This window comes from Microtus ochrogaster, chromosome 7 (genome assembly GCF_000317375.1).
Source record: "Microtus ochrogaster isolate Prairie Vole_2 chromosome 7, MicOch1.0, whole genome shotgun sequence".
In the NCBI taxonomy this organism is placed as follows: Eukaryota; Metazoa; Chordata; class Mammalia; order Rodentia; family Cricetidae; genus Microtus; species Microtus ochrogaster.
This window is the reverse complement of record NC_022014.1, coordinates 82,797,431-82,816,826: the sequence shown is the minus strand read 5'-3', so window position 1 is coordinate 82,816,826 and position 19,396 is coordinate 82,797,431. Positions and strand designations below refer to the sequence as shown.

Genomic DNA, 19,396 nt, shown 5'->3' with positions numbered 1-19,396 from the left:
GCCACCATGTGGTTGCTGGGAATTGAACTCAGGACCTCTGCAAGACCAGCCAGTGCTCTTAACCTCTGAGCCATCTCTCCAGCCCTGTTTCACTTTTCTTGGCCACCAACTATAAAATCTTGGAAGAAGCATGCAGAATTGCCTTTGTAGAGGATGAATGAATTCCAGGAAAGGCCACGTGAACCTGTGGTGACAACAAAGGGCTGGCATCATCCTGATCTTGTCATGCCCAGACTGAAAGGCATAATGACGAAAATCTCCCCAAATTTATCAAAGACAAACACAGATTCAAAGAGCTCCGTGAGACACAAACAGCATAAATCCAGGAAAGCCCCACACAAACACACACTAACCACATGGCTAAGACAAAGACAAAGGACACCCAGAAGAGAAACCCAGTCACAGCCTGCCAGGATCAACAAAGCTCTGGGCTCCCCCACAACATTGAAAAATCCAGACAAAATAGACCAATGTCTCCAAAATTCCACACGAAAATGAGTTCAATCTAATATTCGAGTTTGGGGGAACAAATGAGGCCTTGTAAACATGGACAAAGTGTGTGCTTCATGTTCCTTCCCTTAGGAAGTGAACCACGAAGAAAATAAGTGAGTCTGGGGGAAGGGCGTGCAAGGTGTACGTGTGTGTACGTGTGTGTGTGTGTGTGCGTGTGTGTGTGTCTGCATGTGTGTGTGTGCGTGCGCATGTGTGTGCGTGCGCATGTGTGTGAGCGCGTGCGTGCGTGCGTGCGTGCGCGCATGTGTGTAACTAGGCCTTCTGAGCTACAGGTCTAGGAACCGAGGTGCCAGTTGGGAATGGGAAGGGGCACCTGAAACAGCAACAGATCAGCAAGGACAGGTCTCAGCATGGGGTGGGGGTGAGGGGTCCGGGTCACACTGACAGCAGGTGGGAAGTTGACTACAATAAGAAAAAACAAGAAAAGCTCATCCTAAACTCCAGCACAGTAGCAGGGAGCCCTGCAACTGTGGGAACAGCACAGTCAAGAACAGAACCAACAGGAGCAGCCTTTTCCTAACAGAACCTTTAGTACTATTTGACTCTGTGTGCATGCTTCAGGTTAGACTTTTTGTTTTAAATAAGATTAATCAAAAAACTTGGTGACAGGTTCTGTATCTGGAAGGGAACTTTACCCACAAGTATGTCAACATCTTCAGAGGACTTCTCAAGCGTGGGTGTTAGACCTCCCATTTCTGGAAACTCCTGAAGGACCCTGGCACTAAGTGAAACCAAGTGAGGGGCTGTTCTTGCTACTGTCCCTTGAAGAGCTATGGGAAACCTGTTTGAGCACCACAAGACATGGCATCAGTCTTCATGTCTCTTAGCTCCATGGACAGACAATCCCAGAATCTGAAAACAACCTCAAGGATCCCAACCATAAACCACAAGGCCGACTATATTCCTGAGAATCAGAAATGCTGATATGCGGTGGGGTCTCGACCTCCACTGTCCTAAACTTGTTAGGTAGCTCACAGCCATCTTGAATGTCTGGCCTGCCTTCACTTCCCCAGTGCTAGGATTACAGACGTGTCAGCACACGCAGTCCCCGTGGTGCTGCAGGGCAAACCCAAGACTTGGCACACGCTAGACTGGAACTCCACCATCTGCCCTGAATCAGATTACAGTTAGAAGCCACCTATGCGGACTAACACGGAGAAACCTTTCCAGTATCAGGCCACACTGTCTGTGGTGAACAGAGCAAAGTTCATCTGCCCACACTAACTGAGCAGCAACAATGAATGTGGAGGCCTGTGGGTAAGAAAAAAGCCATTTCCTCTTCGGAAAGATAGGTCTGTCTGGTTAAGATAGGGCTCATCTTATCAGTGCATGTGGTTCTGATAAGCCACAGCGCAGGGAGGGCAGGAAAGTCAAGGGGCACTAGCTCCTAAGGTCTGGTCTACCAGGAGGAGGAAGGACTGAAGCTGGCTGGGCCTCCTCTCTTGAACTTCAACCCCATACCTTCTTCCCAACTAAGGCTGCAGACGCCCCTCAGTCCAGTGGCCCCCACAGTACAGAACAGAGGCATTAGGGGCCTGCAGCACAGGTAGCCTATCCACTGCCCATTCTTTCCCTACTGGCCTCCACAGCTGATTGCCAGGGAGGGACCAACTAAGTGAGTCTGTGCTGTGTAGCAGTTTCTCTGAGACTGAAACATTGCATATCCTTAGACAGAATGTAAAAACTCAAAACAGCTTCTAAGGCCCTGAAACTGACCAGATTCAAGAGACCCTTCCTCCCCTGAGAGCAAGGTGCTCAAAGTCCCTCTCAGGGCCAGGCCGTTAAGAAAGTTGAGACAGCCGAGCATGACCACATACATGCCTTTCATACACACTCAAGAGGTGGAGATGTGGGCAGATCTCTGATTTCCAGACAGCCAGGGTTACACAGAGAAGCCCTGTCTAAAAAACAAACTAACTAAAAAAGCAAAAACTACACATACAAGAAAGCCGAGACAGCCCAGCTTCCTAGAAGCAAAGACCAGCCAAGCAGCCTGAAACAGAGAGATCAGCAGGACTGCTTGAAGAGGCTGCTCAGTCCACCTGGTCCACCTGGAGGACGCTCTCCAACCTGCTGAGCTGCCCAGTGTGCTCTAGGTCCCCAGCGTTGTGAGCTGTCACTCGTGCTGGGGTGGCTTTGGAGATGCAGCTGTCTTTGAGTCATTTCTGCTCCTGTAAGTGACCCCAATAAAACTCACTGATTCACCAAGCTGGACTTTGGTGGTATCTAACTTTGGTCTGTCATGGGTGCCTTATCAGGGATGAATAGAGGCGTGCGTGTGTGTGTGTGTGTGTGTGTGTGTGTGTGTGTGTGTGTGTGTGTGTTTGCACACACACATGCATCTCTCCAGGAAAAGCTGTCACACAACAGTGTGTCACCTCTGATCTACTAGAAATCCCTACAGTCAATTAGTTTTATTTCCTCCTAAAATTATGGCAATGAGTAGAAGAGAGAGCCAACAGTGAGGAGAACAGGAAGAATCTGTGACATCGCCCGCAGAGGCTAACGCCGAGTACCAGGCCAGCGTCAGGTGCAGGCTCACAGCTGTAATCTGCTCTTAGCAAACCCTATCTCCCAAAGCCTGTGTGGCTTCATTTTGGGAAGAAAGTGATAAAGGGGCACTAGAGGGAGGGGTGGAAATGCTAGCTGGCGTCACTGTAAAGCTTTTGGATTTAAATGTTTTCCCTTTAGATCCTCGGCATAAGCCCTCTGAATCTCACAGCACTTAACCATGATATGGAAAGGAGTGTGGCTGGGCACCTCCCAGCCCGGGATAGCTGAAACTCTCTGGTGACGGGGCCCAAGGGCCTGTATGACACCAACAGTGCAACAGCAGATCTCTGTTCTCCTTCCCCTTTACTTACTATCCCCTACACACACACACACACCTTGATGCGGAGCCCAGCTAGACTTTCCTTCCAAAGAACTACATTCTCTGACCACCACTGTCATCCCTGACAGCACAGCACTCTGGGAAGGCTCTGCAAGACTCTCCGCAGACTGCTGGGCTCCAGACACCCTCCCTCAGGTGAGTATCAAATACGAACACATGCTGCCAAGAACTGCGCTAGGGGCTTGGAACGTGGCTGCCCTTGGGCTTCTGGTTCCATGTTCTGGGTCTGGTTTGTGCAGCGAGTTTGGGGAAAGCCGTCTGAACCTGAGTGTGCACTTGGATTAGGTGCAGACTCCTGTATGTAGGACACGCTGAGCCTCCTGCATGGAGACAGTGCCACAACAGAAATACAAAAGCAGACGTAACACAAAGCTCACAGCTCAAAGAAGCTTTGTAGTTCTCTGTGCCTTGTAGTTAGCAGACACTTGAGCATTTGCTAATTGACTTATTAGTAGAGTACTGCCTCCTGGATGGAGTGTAAACCAGAGAGTGCCTTTCAAGGATTCCTCCATTAATTAGTTGTGTAACCTTGAATGACTAATTTTTGATTGAGAAAATACATAATAGCAAAAGGGCTACTTTGAAATTAGGAATGGCTCTTGAAGATTGTATCTTATTAATCATAATGTCATCTCTCCATTTTATAATTAGTGGCAAACACAGTACAGGGCCTGTCTCCTCTCTGAGTTTCAGTGCAAAGCCTGGCCACTAGGCTGTGCAGAGCTGGGCAGGTCCACCCCAGGGACTGGCTAGTGGTAGGACCTCTCAGCCCCGGAGTGGATAGGATCCTAGGGCAGAAACTATCACCCACAGCTGCCCATTTCCTCCCTAAAAGCCTCACAGCCCATGTGCCTACAGAACAAATCACATCCTGCTATGATCAACACCAGATGAAATACTTTACAGCCTACTTGGGGGCTTGGCTGGGATCCATGGCTTAAAATACAGTCTCCAGGTTTGTGTCCACTGAGAAGGAGGGAGGGGGACTACAAGTGGCTCTGCTGTCCTCTCCCAAAGGGGAGCAGGGACACTACCTCAAGACACCAGCACAACAAGACAAAGAACACAGTGTTCTAAACCATCAGTCTCCAAAAGCAGAGGCTCCAGCTGCCTCTTGAGATATGCCACAGCCCAAAGAGCCACTGGTCACAGCTAACCCCGACTGCCAGCCTCACCTGGAGCTCCAAGCTCGACCTTCCCAAAGTAGGTCACGGTCCTGCGGTGAACAATGCCCACCTGACCTTCACCATACTCACAGCGATGGGCTGTGATCTAGGGTTCCAGTTTGGTCTGCCCAGTTGGTAGCAGGCTCTGTGCATGTGCTCTGCAATCCACAAAGCCGGGCCAAGAACAGACAGATGCACTGAGATAGATGCATTGTCTCAGTTGATCTACAGCCTCTGGGCAACGGGGGCAAAGTGCTCCCAAATAATTCTTTGGGGTCAACAGAAGCACCATGACTCTGACAAACCTCTACTAGCACCCAACTACTCCCCACTTGCAGGCACACATCCCAGTTCCAGCATACTGGCTTCCATTCAGCAGTCAGCTTTGCATCCTGCCGTCAGACAAGCACAGGGTGCACACCATTTAGTGGACCGTTTTCAGTATCACTGCTATAGCATTTAATGTCGGCTGTAAACCCAAACGGCCTCTCCCTGCTTTTCTGAAAAGAGACAGGAGTTGTTTCCAGAAGGCAAACAGCATTTTTAAAGCAGAGGAACGGGGACAAGGGCGGGAAGAACAAGGGCCCCAAGAGCTTTTAATTTCTGGGGACCGGCCAGCGAAGCCTTCACTCTTTGGCATTTGCAGCTCATGCCCTACCATCTGCAGAGGACAGGTGACAGAAAGGCCTCTGTCTTTTACTTTCTCCTCAGAGACCGGCCTGACTCCGTCATGTGCTCAGGTGGTACAAACAAACCAAAACGAAAAACAAGCAAACAAACCAAAACAACGACAAGCACAGGGCCAGTGTTCAGGCTCCATCCAGAGCCCTCCTCTCTGAGGCCCAGCTCAGGCAGCTCAGCCCCCCTTCCTACAAGGCCACTGTAGGAAGCCACACTCCCAGCTTCCAATAGAGCTCTGGGCTATGCCTCAACAACTACCTGACACAATGAAGGTCTAATTTGTTAGCAGAATGAGAACATCGTGCATTCTACTACCTGACGCCTGCTAGACATCAGCCCTGAGTGCACAGCAATCCCAGAGGTCAGCAGGCTCAAAACAGCTAATGGGGTACACTTGTTATGCCCCTCCTTCAGCCACACAGGTGGGCACAAAAGGCACTTGTTACCTTGTGCTAAAAAGCCAGGGGGTACTGCACAGGAAGAGGCCCACTTGATACTATAATGTAAAAATTCCTCTGTTGGAACGTGGACCCAAGCTTGACAGTGTCAAGAGGTAGAGCATGCAGGAAGGGATTAAATCACAAGGGCAGAGTACCTAAGGCCAGAAATGGAGACCTTGTAAAAAAAAAGGGGGGGGGGCGCTGCAAACAGGGAGCTAGACCCTTTTGCCCTGTCCTACCAAGTGAGGACAGTAACCAAGACATCATCTCAGAGACAGAAACCAGACACCAGGCACACCATCTGCCACCACCCGGATCTGAGTTTTAATTCTACAGAATTGTGAGTCATAAACCTCCATGTTTACTAATTGCCTACTCTCCTGTATTTTGTTTTGGAAGTACAAACACACTAAAATAGCGTGTGGATGCTGGGGTTGGAGTTGAGGCGTGTCAAGTAAGCTCCCACCAAGGGCCACCAGTCTCAGCCTGGAGCTGAGCCCAGGGTCCTGGTAAATCCCTCCGAGCTGTGAGAGAGATGGTACCATTGGCTCCTCTCAACAAGAGACAAGGCTCAAAGCAGCTCAGCAGGCAGAGTAAAGCTGGGATGAATGGAGCTAGGGTCTTGATGAGTACACAATCTGTTGGTTTCTAGCGACAGCACAAAATGCTGAGACCAAACACAAAAGCCAAGTTTGTAGCCTTCTACAAGGCCACATATTTGAAAGTCACTGGATGGCAACTGGCACCACGCCATTAAGTGACACTTCCCCACAGTCTTACTGGTGACCTGCTTGAATGGTACAAGTGAAGTCTGGTACTGTGACTAGCACCTCCACTGCCTCTCATTACCTCACTGGCCAAGCTGCCCTACAAACTCTATAACCTCTTGACAGACCTGTGTTCTTCCGGCTACTGTAACCAACCTGACGATCAGGGCCCTTCCCTGTTCTGACACCCACCTTCCTCTCCACACCCCCAGGGTTCTAATTCTGTTCCCTCCCTCCAGTCGTGTGCACATGGCCTCTCAAGTCCTAAGTCTAGACAGGCCTTTCCAGCTTTCTGGTGGAGGTCAGTCCTACTCTGAAGACTTCAGAAGCACCTCCCTATGCAAACTAACCGTCCTCTCCCCAGCTGCCTGCCTGGCCATGCCTGAAACCTAAAGCACTGGCTGGCCACACTGGCAGGACGGTTCCCCAAGCACCTTTTCTGGGGAACAGAGCACACAAAGGATGCCCCAGTGCTAACAAGCAAGTATCAGTTCAGGGTCAAACATGGCAAATGATGGCCAGGGATAACTGAAGCCCACGCAGCATACCTAGCATGGCCTGCAGAGCACTGCAGCCGGAGTACAGCGGCTGCATTCTGCAATCCTCCGGCCAGATCTCAGAGTCAAAACAGAGCCAGGGCTGCTAAGGGAGACCCAGTCAGGGCTGTGCTAGCTAGCCAGAGGATGTGCTGCAGAGGACGGGCCTCACCTGACTGCAGTCCCCAAGCTACTCCCCACAAGGGGTAAACTGTGATCTCATCTCAGGAGAGACTCCTTGTGGATCTAACCCTGAAGAGTTCCCAAGCAACTCACTGAGCCAGGGAAGTGTTCACTGCCCTGCCTGCAACTTGAGACTCCCCCCACCCAGGGCATCAATGGAACATGGATTCTGCGCATCAGCTGAAGCAAGTCATTAACATTCTTTCTTCTTATCCCATGTAGTCAAGTCACAACAGCCCAGACCAGCTCCATCTCTCAGTAAAAGCCAAATACGAAGCTCTCAGTTTAGAAAAAGCGTATGTCCTTCTGAACAGATTAGCCCAGCTGTGATGCAGCACTCAGAGGCAGAGATCTTGAGGTTGAGGCCAGCCTGAACTACATAACAACACCTGTCCCAGAAATGAAAACCCTGAATGGGGCTGACAGAGGCTGGGAGGGCAACACCTGCAGCCGAGGTGTGAAAAGCTCCTGGAGAGAGTGGTGGTGGCTGCTGCTCAGCCCTAGAACTTAACTATACAGACCAGACTAGATCCACCTGCCTCCGCCCTGTGCTAGGATTAAATGTGTGTCACCACCACCCAGTTTTACAAAAAATGAACAGTCATATTTTACAGAGGTTCCCAACTCCGCCATGTACTCACAGGACAACCCAGGGCAAACTCTTCTTTTGTATCATTTTCCTCAGCTTCAAATACCAGCATTGTGAGACTAATATTTCAGATATATTAATGTTGTCCTATTTTTACGACATGGTGCTGTGAAATATCTTTTACAAGATGTCTTTTGAAAGCACCGTTGTAGTTATATGAAGACAATGTACAAATGTTGAAGGCTGTCTATAATTCATTTTCATTAGTAGTTGTTTTGAAAAATTAAACATTTGCATTTTGTTACAAAACAAACTAACAAACAAAAGCAGATAGGGGCTAGTGAGATGGCTCCACAGGTAGACAAAGGCACTTGCCACCAAGCCTGACAGCCTGGTTCCGTTTCCAGGACCCACAGGGTGAGAGGAGAGAACTGACTCCCACGTTTTACTTTGACCTCCACATCTACACTGTTGCATGCATATACGCATGTGCACACATGTAAATGCAATAAAATGTTTTAGCGTGGGATTCAGATGGAGATTAAATGAGCTAATTAACTGGGAACTGCTGTAAACCATCCTTAGCACACTGGAAGCATGAATATGGCTACTATCATCTATCAAACATGGCATAATGCTTTGCTTAAAAAAAGATCAATTTACCTTTTCTATAAATATATTTGCATACAAATATGAGCTGTTCAATATTTCAAAAGTGTGTATACCTACCATTCTATACCATGTATAGGCACAGCCATACACCAACAAATTTTAAAGGGAAAAATATAGAAGCCTAATATTTTATTAGGTTTCCTTGAAATTTTTCTCTACTATAAAATAAAGGTCAGTGTATCTAAATCAACAGTTTGCATGGTAGGTGCCCATGGGAGGGGCTGACACTTACCAATCCAGCACTCCAGCCGTGCACAAGGCGTGGTCTTCACCACGTCTGGAGGATCCACGCCCACATTCAGGCACAGGACCAAGGCCACACTGACCGTCTTCATCTGGAAGCACAACAGAAACACTGTTTCAATGCAAACTCCAGAGACGCCCAAAGAGCAAGTGCCTCCTGCTGGTACCAGCCCCCTCCACCACCCTTGGACTGCTTCCATGCCCCAGGTTAGCCCACCTCTGAGGCCTGGGCAACGGGCTGAAAATGGTGCATGCAGGAGCTTCCTTATAATGAATCTCCAGACACAGAATCAACTGATCAGACGACAGCACATCTTGAAGAGCTCCATACACTATTCTTACCTGTGCTCCTGCTGTGCGGAGGGCAGAACACTGTACAGGATACGCGTACTATCATGTTCATTCAGATTCCGGTGATTTTCTTAGCTAGCTTCACATTATCCACATTACATTCCTTTACTATGTTTTTCTCTACTGTAATTGATGTCTGAGTGCTTTATTTGTCTGTTTTTGAGACAAGCTCTCTCTACATAGTCCTGGCTGTCCTGGAACTCACTATGTAGACCATGCTGGCCTTCAAATTCACAGAGATCCACCTGATTCTGACTCTGAGTGCTGGGATACAAGCACCTTGTACCTTCTGCTTTCTGGCAGACCAACAGCATCTGATATGCTTCCTCCCACCCCTGTTCCTTTCCCTCTGCTCCAACTTTAAGAAGCAACCCCACCCAGCCAGCAAATCTTAACCCATGTCCTTCACCAGCGCACACAGTGTGCCAATCACTGTTCACAGGTGCTAGAAACACCTCAGGAGCCTAAGATAAAGATCCTGCAGCAAGCACAGTGTGGCACACACCTCCAATCCCAGTGTGGAAGATTAAGAATTTGAGCCTGGTCTGCACAGTGAGACCCCATCTTGGAAAAATAAAGCTGGGGTAGGCGGGGAGAGGAGGAAGTGCATTCAAACAGAGCACCGGCCCTTCTAGTCCTCACCATCCTTAGAAGCACCAGCACGCTGCATCCGAGTTGAAATGTCTGCAAGTGTGTTCACTCCAAATCATCATCAATGCTCCCTGAGCTCCAGTCATGCCCTGCACGTATGTGTAAGTACACATGGACAACCTGCCTAGATGCAGGCTGCACATCAAAGCTGTGCTTCCGGGTGGCATGGGAGAGAGCCACGCCCTCTGTTACCTGACATCCTCTACCTCCAGGTATTCAAAGCTTTGGTCCTCTCTGCCTTGGACACGCCATCTCCATCCTTGCCCACTCTCTAACTTTGTCCTTGGGTCTCAGGGACTCCCTGAGCACCCCTCGCTGCACTGCATCTAAAGGAAGCAGACGGCCCAGACGGAGCGCTGAGTGAGTAAGCACGTGCTTTAGTCTAGCCTTTGATTCTGTCCCACATCCTACTTGTAGTTCATCTGGATAGTATTCCGACAGATGAGACAAGGTGAGCATTCTCCCCCTCACAACCACCAGTCACTTGTCCCAGTCCCGCCCAGTCCTCTCCCCGACCTCACACGTCAGGACTGCCAGCAGGTAAGTGACCCACTGGCCAGGGACCATGCTGGCGCACCTAACCTTCGCCTTGTGAGTTAGGCATTTTCTTATTGCTATGACAAACGCCTGACAAAGTTAAAGGGATGGTTTATTCTTGCTCACAGTTTGAGGGTATAGTCCATCCTGGCAGCAGAAGCAGGAAGCAGCTGGTCATGTGGCATCCAGAGTCGGAAAGCAGAGAGTAATGAACTCTGATGCCTTGCTTCCTTTCTCTCTCTCTATTCAGTCTGGGGAACCAGCCCAGGGAATTGTGCCACCCACACTCAGGGTGCGTTTTCACTCCTCAGTTAAACATTTTGGGAAACATCTTCATAGACACACCCCAGAGCGCCTTTCCATGGCAATTCTAAATCCACTTAAGTTGACATAAAAATGAACCAACACACCTTACATAATAACTGAAGGCCAGGTTTTCTTCAAAAATGTTATTTAAGCTATTTAAACCTGCTTTCCAAACTAATCACTTAGTCATTTAAATTTTTTTATTTTTATATGTATAGGTGTTTTATCTGCATGTATGTACTGTACTACATGTGTATGTAGTACATGAGCCCCTAGAATTGGAGTTGCAGGTGGTTATTAGCCGCTATGTAGGTTAACCTGAGTTAACCGAGTCCTCTGAAAGAGCAGCAGGTGCTTTTCATTCACTAACCTATCTCTCCAGCCCCTTGGTCACTGTTTAAATCATGCTGGGATTTCAATAAAACTGCACTAGTTTTTCAGCCAAACGCGATAAGAAGCAACCTTTTCACATACTCCCCTCTCAGACAGGCACAGCATCTCCCCACTGGCCAAATTTCCTGTCGACTCTGTCAGCGACACAGAAAGTGAAGGAGACTTTGCAGTCTCCTACCCAGGAAGCCCTGTATCCCATCCAGATCATCTTGTCTTCCTCAGATCCACTGCCCACCACAGCTGCTTCCGGCCATTTTCTCATGTTTGCTAAACATGTAACTACACATGCTCCTTACTGGTTCTCCTGTGAGTGTGCAAACACCTTAGTACACTGCCTGGACCTCATCCTCTCTCACGAACTAAACATGTAACTACACGTGCTCCTTACTGGTTCTCCTGTGAGTGTACAAACACCCTAGTACACTGCCTGGACCTCATCCTCTCTCATGGACTGTGCCTCCTGTCTCTCTCTGTATTAAGTCTTGCTGGGTTGTGAAATAACACTCCTAAAGCAGCACAAAGGACAGCAGTCACCCTCTTCTAGAGGCTGCCTGTGTTTCAAGAGAACAGTCCTTTGTTCAGCACAGATGCTAAAGGTCTGTGGGAACAGAATGTTCCAGCCTTCCTCTCTCCCGGCACGCCCACCTCCAAGAGCATTTTCCATAGAGCAGTACAGAATCATCTTGCTGTAAACCTGAAAACAGGCTCTCTACCCACTGTCAGGAGGAAAGGTGAAATCAATCAAAGGGCAAAAATACCTGCATTTTCTAGTTAGCTTCCAATATGTAAGTGACCACCATCAATAACCCCACAGAGCTGATCAATTACTTTACTGCAGACTCAGCCTGAGGACAGGCTGTCTAAAAGGAGAAGCTCCCTGAAAACATCTCTGCCATCGTAGGGAGACAGCTCTAAGCCTCCTCCGCTGCTGTAACAATGGAAGCTACGAGGTTTCTGTAAAGCACGGAATCTGACCTTGGACCAGGCTCCCAAGTCATGGTTTTGCTCAGTCATCACAGCCCTCCTTCTCCACAGACGCAGCAATCCCTACAGTTCAGGTTCTCTAATATTACAAGACTGATTCCCTGCTCCAGGCGTCCCTTACTCAAAACCATCTACAGTCAGACAGCAGTACATGGGAAATAAGAAATAAACAGCCCACAAGGTCTGACTGCACTCCACCAGGAACTCTCCATCCTGTACCAGAGGTGCAGATCCTCCATTAAGTCAGCTGACGATGCCTGTGTGTTATCAGACAGTTCCCAAGCACAGAAGAGCAAACTGCCAATCAGACAAGACAAAGGAAGCCACAGAGCGTCCCTCCTTCCAGACGAGGCTGAGGCTGGTGGGGTAACTCAGTTGCTGAAAGTGCTTGTTGTCAAGTCCAAGACCTATGTTTGATCCCCAGGGCCCACATGGAGAAGGAAGAGAATCACTTCTGTCAAGTGCTAACCTCTAGACTTGTGGCATGGCACACTCACACATTCACAAGGAGGGAGAGAACTGTGAAGGAGAGGCCCACATTCACAGAGCCCTCATGGGCGACAGGACTGCTTCGCTGTTCTGCTGCGCTGTTGTCGGTACACTTTCTGTACCTCCTCTCCTTTACAAACAACCTCTAACAGGCATTTACAAATGAGAAAACACAGTCTAGGTAAGGGCTCTGTGTTGTCCTGAGCTTCTGGCAGCCACTGAGAACACATTACCAGAGGACTAAGGGAACTGCCACAGGCCGATTCCCATGGCTGAACTCTACCCACCGGTTTCTTGTTATGCCCTTAAACTAACCTCCTGCTGCCCAGTGAAGTCCAAAGGAAAGCCCCTTATCTATGGCACTCCTGAAGAGTGGCTCCTGTGGGGACGAGCTCGGCTGCAACTGCCCTAGCAGTGTGCTCTCCCAACACCTCACCCTGCAGCCCTGTGCATCCAAAGAGGAAGTGACGAGATTACCCGGCTGCTGCTGGCTCAGTGACTTACAGCCAGAGTCATCAGCAATGGCACCTGCTCATTACGTGATGCTAACAGGCATCTCAACTGTAACTTACGCTCACCTGAAAGGGCACAGGGAAGGAAGGAGTAAAAGGGTGGGCCCTCGCAACTCCCATGGCAGCCAGTCCCACGTTAGACACACCTGGTTCTTTCCCACACCAAGAACAGAGAAGGGAACCAAAGCATCGATGTAGCACCCAATCTGACTATTTATCATAGTTCTCAGTAAATAATTACAAAAAGAGAAATGTTCCTCCAGAGCTGGGCTATGGCTCAGTTAGTAAAATGTTTACTGCACACTCACGGAGGTCAAAGTTCAGCAGGTTTGAAGCTTGTGCCTGTAACTCCAGCCTGGGGAAGGCAGACAGGAGGATCTCTACGCACTGGTCATCTAATACAGCCATATTGGGGAAGTCCCTATCTCAAAGAAAAAAGATGGAGGGCAATAGAGAAGACACTCAGCGCACACACACACACACACACACACACACACACACACACACACACACAGAGAGTCTTAATGATTTGGGTCCCTCAGACAAAAACACTCATGAAAACACAGTGTTCCTTTAGTCCTGGGTCACAGCCCAGCACGACTGTCAACGGTGCACCCTATACTCACTGCAACACTCTGGAGGCAGCTTCCCTCTCCTGCCCAAGAACTACGCAGCGGCAGGACTTGGCCTGGGCACTAGGATCAGTGTACTTGCTCACGTGATGTATGCTTTCTATAAAAATAACACAGAATCTCAAATACGCTAACACATAAGTTAGAAAAAATTGATTTTACTCTAATGCCTAGCTATTGATTCCAAATCTGAACAGATTACCACTAAATATTATTAATCCAATCAAGTGTATCTCATTCTGCAAATTTTAAACATTTTGGCATAGACTGTATAGACTCTTAAGTTCAACTATACCTAAAATATCTTTTCAGTATTTTATTTGATGTATATGGAAACCTTATTCCAAAAATTCTAGATTAATGATTATTAGTACAATTACAGAAATGTTTTCCTCTAAGGGCTATCAAATTTAATGTACCAAAAACTGCAGAATATTGCATAAAATAGCCATTTGGATATTAAAATACTTCTTCTGAAAGGAATATAACATAAGATGGCAAAGTTATGTCTCCAGAGCTTAATTTTGAATTTGAAAAGAATGTTACTTTGAAATCCAGGCCAGCTGGCTCAGATCTTCAATCTCAGCACTTGGGATGCTGAGGCAGGAGGAAAGCCATGAGTTCAAGGCGAGCCTGGGCTATGTAGTGAATTCCAGAAGAGCCTAGACTACAGGAGACTGTACCTCAAAAAAAACAAAAAGAGTATCATTTCAAGAAACTGTATAAATCAGGTGTAGTGGTGCACACCTTTAGTCCCTGACTCTGGAGGCAGAGGCAGAAGGATCTCTTTGGGTTCCAAGGCAGCGTGGTCTACAGAGCAAGGTCCAGGACTATAGAGAGACACTGTCTCAAAAAAAATCAAAAAGAGGGAGGGAGGGAGGTTGGGAACTGTGTAAGATTCTCAGAGGTTCCTCCCAGTCTGTAACCTTCAGCCCAGCCGTCCATTTCAGTCTGTCCAGAACAAGTCAGAGGAAGCACAGTGTACTCGCTACAGACGCAGCTCTCGTGCCAGGATCCCAAAGGCCTCACGACCTGTCTCTTCTGGGCCAACCTGGAAGTCACCCCTGGGATTAGGTCCCAGTCAAAAGTTAGGGAAACTTTCATTCTAGGTTTGGAAAATGGGGAGCTGTGGTTATTAAACTTGGTTTCCTTTACAGTCTCCTGGCGCTGGCTATGTTCTGAAACTCAGAATTTCTCAAATTTCAGAAATTTGGAACCCTACACCATATCTCATGACAGCGTCTATTTAAGAGCTCTCCACTGAGTAGATGACTTCACCCGCAGACTAGCTAGCCCCCAAAACCTGTGTGCACAAGGGAGCATCACCGTGGTATCTGGAGCATACTGATGTCTGCTACCGTTCAAAGACAGTATTTCAAGGGCTTTGCTGAGGTTTTACTTCTTAGCTGACTGGCAAAGCCATCCACTGCGTGAAGGTGCGGGTGACCAGCTGCTCCGCCAGCTTGACTGGAACTTCACAGGCTACCACGCCTAACTCTAGTTGACTGACCATCGTGCAGGTAAGAAACGCGTGAGTGACGCTCCTGACCTGTGAGGTCTGGGTCTGCAATGAGTGAAGCTCCTGCCTCAGCAGCTGAGGGTGTGAATAGACACCAAAAGCCAGCCTGAAGTCAACACCGGTGTCACAAAACACTGTTCACCCACCTGTCTGAGGACAGAACCACCCACTCCCAGGAGTCTTCATTAGGATCTGGAGCGTCGAGAAACCTGAGCTGGGATGAGGCGACACGGATGCATAATTTATAAAGGAAGTCAGAAACTAGAGCGCACAACAAAGAGGAGAAGGAATGGGGAAGGAGAAGCCAGGCTGCCCCCACTCCCATCCAGACAGAGGGGAGAGAGGCAAGCAACAGGCCTGAGTCTCCTCCCACAGCAGGAGCGCAGCAGGGGCTTGGGAGACCCTGGTTTGTTTTTAAATCCTTCTGCTCCTTCGATGGGAATAGGAAACAAAGAGAAGGATCAGGAATTTATAAGCTTGGTTTATTACTCTGAGCCAGAATCCAAACTTAATTTTAAGTGTGCTTTTCTTTAAAGGCCAAATTCTGTTCAAATTACACTGATTTTAAAGTCTATTTCTAGCTAAATAGAAAGGCAAAAGGGAAATTCGCAGCATCAAAGTTAGCCAGTGGCAAGCTCAGTTGCTGCCTCAAAGGCACACCTGGGCCCTTCCCACGCACAACACCCAAGAGACTACTGACTGAGTTTGCTTCCAACATAAGAAAACCTTACGATATTTGTTTTCTAAAAGTCAAAATAAAGAACTGTATACAAAATAAGTTTTTTAAAAAACTATAGGTCAGTTTATTCTAGAGATTATAATTATTTAAACCTACTAAAGAATGCCCCTCTTAATTCACACTCACATCAATGTAATATTAAAAGCACAAGATCTCACAAGCCGTTTGGAAGGAAAGGTGGAGGACTCCTTTTTCTGCTTTTCACTTGGCCCTTCAGGAAACCTGCTGTCCAGTTTCCAACTATGAGCACGTTACTTCTAAAGAGGGATATAAAAATGATTTACCACTGTAGCCAAAGGCTTCCTTCACAAGTGTGCGTGTATACACACACAAGTTTTACTGCTGGGAAGACACAGAAAATAGCTTGTTTGTTGACTGAAGGCTTGACTCGCTGTACTGCGCCGTTAGAGGTGGGGCCTCACCGAGAATGTCAGCCCTGGGAGAGTTCCCCTCACAGGGCTGGCTCCTTTTCTGTCAGGCTGCTTGCTCATCCACAGCTTTAGGAAGACTAATACATTAGAATCAGCAACACTATCCTTAGAGTCAATCATTCACTCAGGATGTGTCTCCCCCCTCCCCCCACTTCATAATCTAGTATTATGCCATCCATGGTACATTCAGAAAAACAACACGAATCTCAGGTGGCCAAAGGAGGCTGCTTCCAGAGCCACACCCTGGCTGGGCCAACAAGATTTATGAAGGGACTCCAAGGTACCAGCACCCAGACTGCAAAAGAGTGGTTTCCATAATCAAGGCAGAACAGATGTTTTAGAGGTCAATGCGGAGAGCTCGCGGCAGGACGTTCAGCTAGCGCGCTGCTCTACGGGCACAGCCATACTTTGGGTTTACTGGGTGAATCTGGTAAGTATACAACAGGCTAAAGAGGGAGAGAAAGAGGAGAGCGGAACATTGCCAAACCAGGTGCTCAAAGTATCCAACAGAAATCAATTAGAGAAGCCTCAGGGGCAGCCATAAGGGAGTTCCCCATAGAGACAGTCCCAGGCAGAGCAGTGTCTTCTGGGATGAAGCTTCCAAATAAAAATATCAAATAACAACAGAGATGACATCATCATATTAGGAACTCAAGACATTCATCAGAAAACAAGTGGGGGCTGGGTAGTAGTGGCGCATACCTCTAATCCCAGCACTCAGGAGACAGAGGAGGCAGATGTCTGTGAGTTCGAGGCCAGCCTGGTCTACAGAGTGAGTTCCAAGACAGTCAGGACTGTTACACAGAAAAACCCTAGATATACAGAAGAAGGAGGGAAGGAAAGGGAGGGGGAGGGAGGGGAGGAGAAAGAAACCAAGTTGAGGCAGTGAGCTGCAGTTCCTGGCTAACCAGTTAAGCTTCCTCTCCATGGCTGGGCTTCCCTAGTGGACTGTGGCATGTGACTGGATCCCTCCACCTCCCAATGTGGGTTAGGAATCAGGCTCTAAACTAAAATCAGGATACTGAACAGGGAGTCAATATCCACTGGCTCTCCAGGAGCCGCAGCTTCTAGGATTCTTCCTAAGGCTCGAGGAGCCAGGCACTGTCACTGTGCACAGCCCTTTCGGTATAGCCTCCCAGGAGTGGATTTTGCCACCCACATAAAACCAATGGCTTAGTGAATCTCACCTTAGTAAAACAGTGTCAAAACACCACCCATGCCTGAGTTACTCAAAGGCAATTCCAAATGAGAAATTGCCACAGTATGGAGCCAAAGGTGGGAAGGATTATAAACAGGAAATAGAAACCAGCAACAGTTCAATTTCTCCCAAAGTCCTGGAGATAAAGCTGATAGCACACATGAATATCCTTTGGGGATTATGGCCCACTAAGCCAAGCTGACAGCAAACCTTGGCACATGATTCAGGTCCCCGAATTTAACAAATGCAGGGAAGTCCACACTTGGTTGGATGTTACAAAGACTGAAAGACTTGAACGACAAAATACACGGCCTGTTCATTCCTGTGCATTTCTTCTCAACATGGTTACTGGTCTATGATCAAGGCACTTCTCAAAGTGATCATGTGGTACACAAACTGGAAGGCCTTATTCGATCCGCACCTCTGCCACGCCCATGTGCAAACAGAGCCTGCAAGAACAGCATAATAAGGGCTAAAGAAGGATCCACAAAAGCAAATTCATAAAGGAGTTTACTACCAGGCATCGCCAGGCTGAGGCAGGAAGAAGACTGCTAGGGCAGGTGCTAAGGCCACACGAGACCCTGGCTCTAGAAGGGAAGAAAGAAATCAATCTTCCCTGATACAGTCAATTTAAAAAAAAGTGTCTCAAAAGCATCTAGAAATCCGTGTGTATTCATGAGGGTGTGAAGTGCACGTGTGAATGTATTTGTGTGTGTCCGTGTGTGGGTCCACGTGAGCATGTGTTTGTGTGCGCAAATGAATATGCACACATGCATTTAGAGGCCAGAGGATAACCTTACGTGTCCTTTCTTGACCTATAGCTCACCAATAAGACTAGACTGGCTGGCCAGCAAGCCCCAGGGATCTGCCTACCCAGTTCTGGGGTTATAATAACATATATCACTACAAGCAACTTTATACATGGGTGCTAGAACATGTATATAGAATAGATGTGGTCCATGTCCACAAACACTGTACTGACTGAGGCGTCCCTGCAGCCCCATATCTAGAGATATAGATCCATATTGGTTATCTTGCTTTCACAAACTTTTCAACACAAACAAGGCAGGGTTTCTGAAACAGTGAAGACTGGCTGCCGGCCCTTCTTCAGCCTGCCTCAGAGCATTGTTTGGGGTGAACACATACACAAGTCCCTCCTTCCCACAACACCAGACTCGACCTCTTTAGTGAGCTGTGGACACTGGGAAGGCTTCACGGCGTGTGGGCAAGTCACACAGGATCTTCTGTCAGCACGCTGTGGATTAAGCTTCTGCTACACACTCAGGAAGCAGAAGCCAATGCTTCACATTTTACTCAGCAGACTGTGACAAAGGAGGTAAAAATAGGTTGAGAGGGAAAGGAAAAGGAAGAAGGGAGAGGTGGAAAAACAAAAATGGAGAGGAAAGTCAGTAAGCAAAAGGGGCAAGCAAATCGACCGTTAAGTCCTCAGCAGGAAACCTCACCCTCTAGGTCCACACCAAGCCTGGGACCCTCCCACTGACCCAGGCAGGTGAAGTCCTGCTGGAAGATGCCCTCTTGGAATGGGGCAGGTGCAGCAATGGAATTGGCTTTAAACAGTTAGCTATGTTTGTTACTTGGCAAGCATCAGTTTTAAGGTATCGGTTTTGATTTTGTTTTTAAAAGTCTGTTATTGGTAATAGCATATAACATCTCTTTAAAAGAAGCAAAAGCTTAATCACCTTCCTTACATATAAAACACCTATGATGGTTAGTTTTTACTTCTCAACTTTCCACAGCCTAGAATCACCTAAGAAGAGGGAGAACATCATTTGAGAAACTGTCTAGATCAAGTTGGCCTATGGGGGACTGTCTTGATTATTAATTGATGTAGAAGGACCCAACCCACGGTAGGCAGTACCATTCCCTTCTCGGGAAGGTCCTGAACTATGTAAGATGAGAAAGCCAGATGCAAGCAAGCAAAGATGTGTCTATTTTCTCTGCTCTTTGATT

General features: G+C 47.9%; 1 protein-coding gene across 2 annotated transcripts in view; it reads right to left on the bottom strand.

Annotated features, from left to right (window-relative positions):
• Rptor (regulatory associated protein of MTOR complex 1) overlaps nt 1-19,396 on the bottom strand; it is a 304,700-nt gene that overhangs the window by 232,267 nt on the left and 53,037 nt on the right. For both annotated transcript variants that reach the window (XM_005350837.2, XM_013347620.2), the window contains exon 2: nt 8,673-8,775. In XM_005350837.2, coding sequence (XP_005350894.1) covers nt 8,673-8,775 — 103 coding nt within the window. The remainder of the gene's footprint in view (nt 1-8,672; nt 8,776-19,396) is intronic.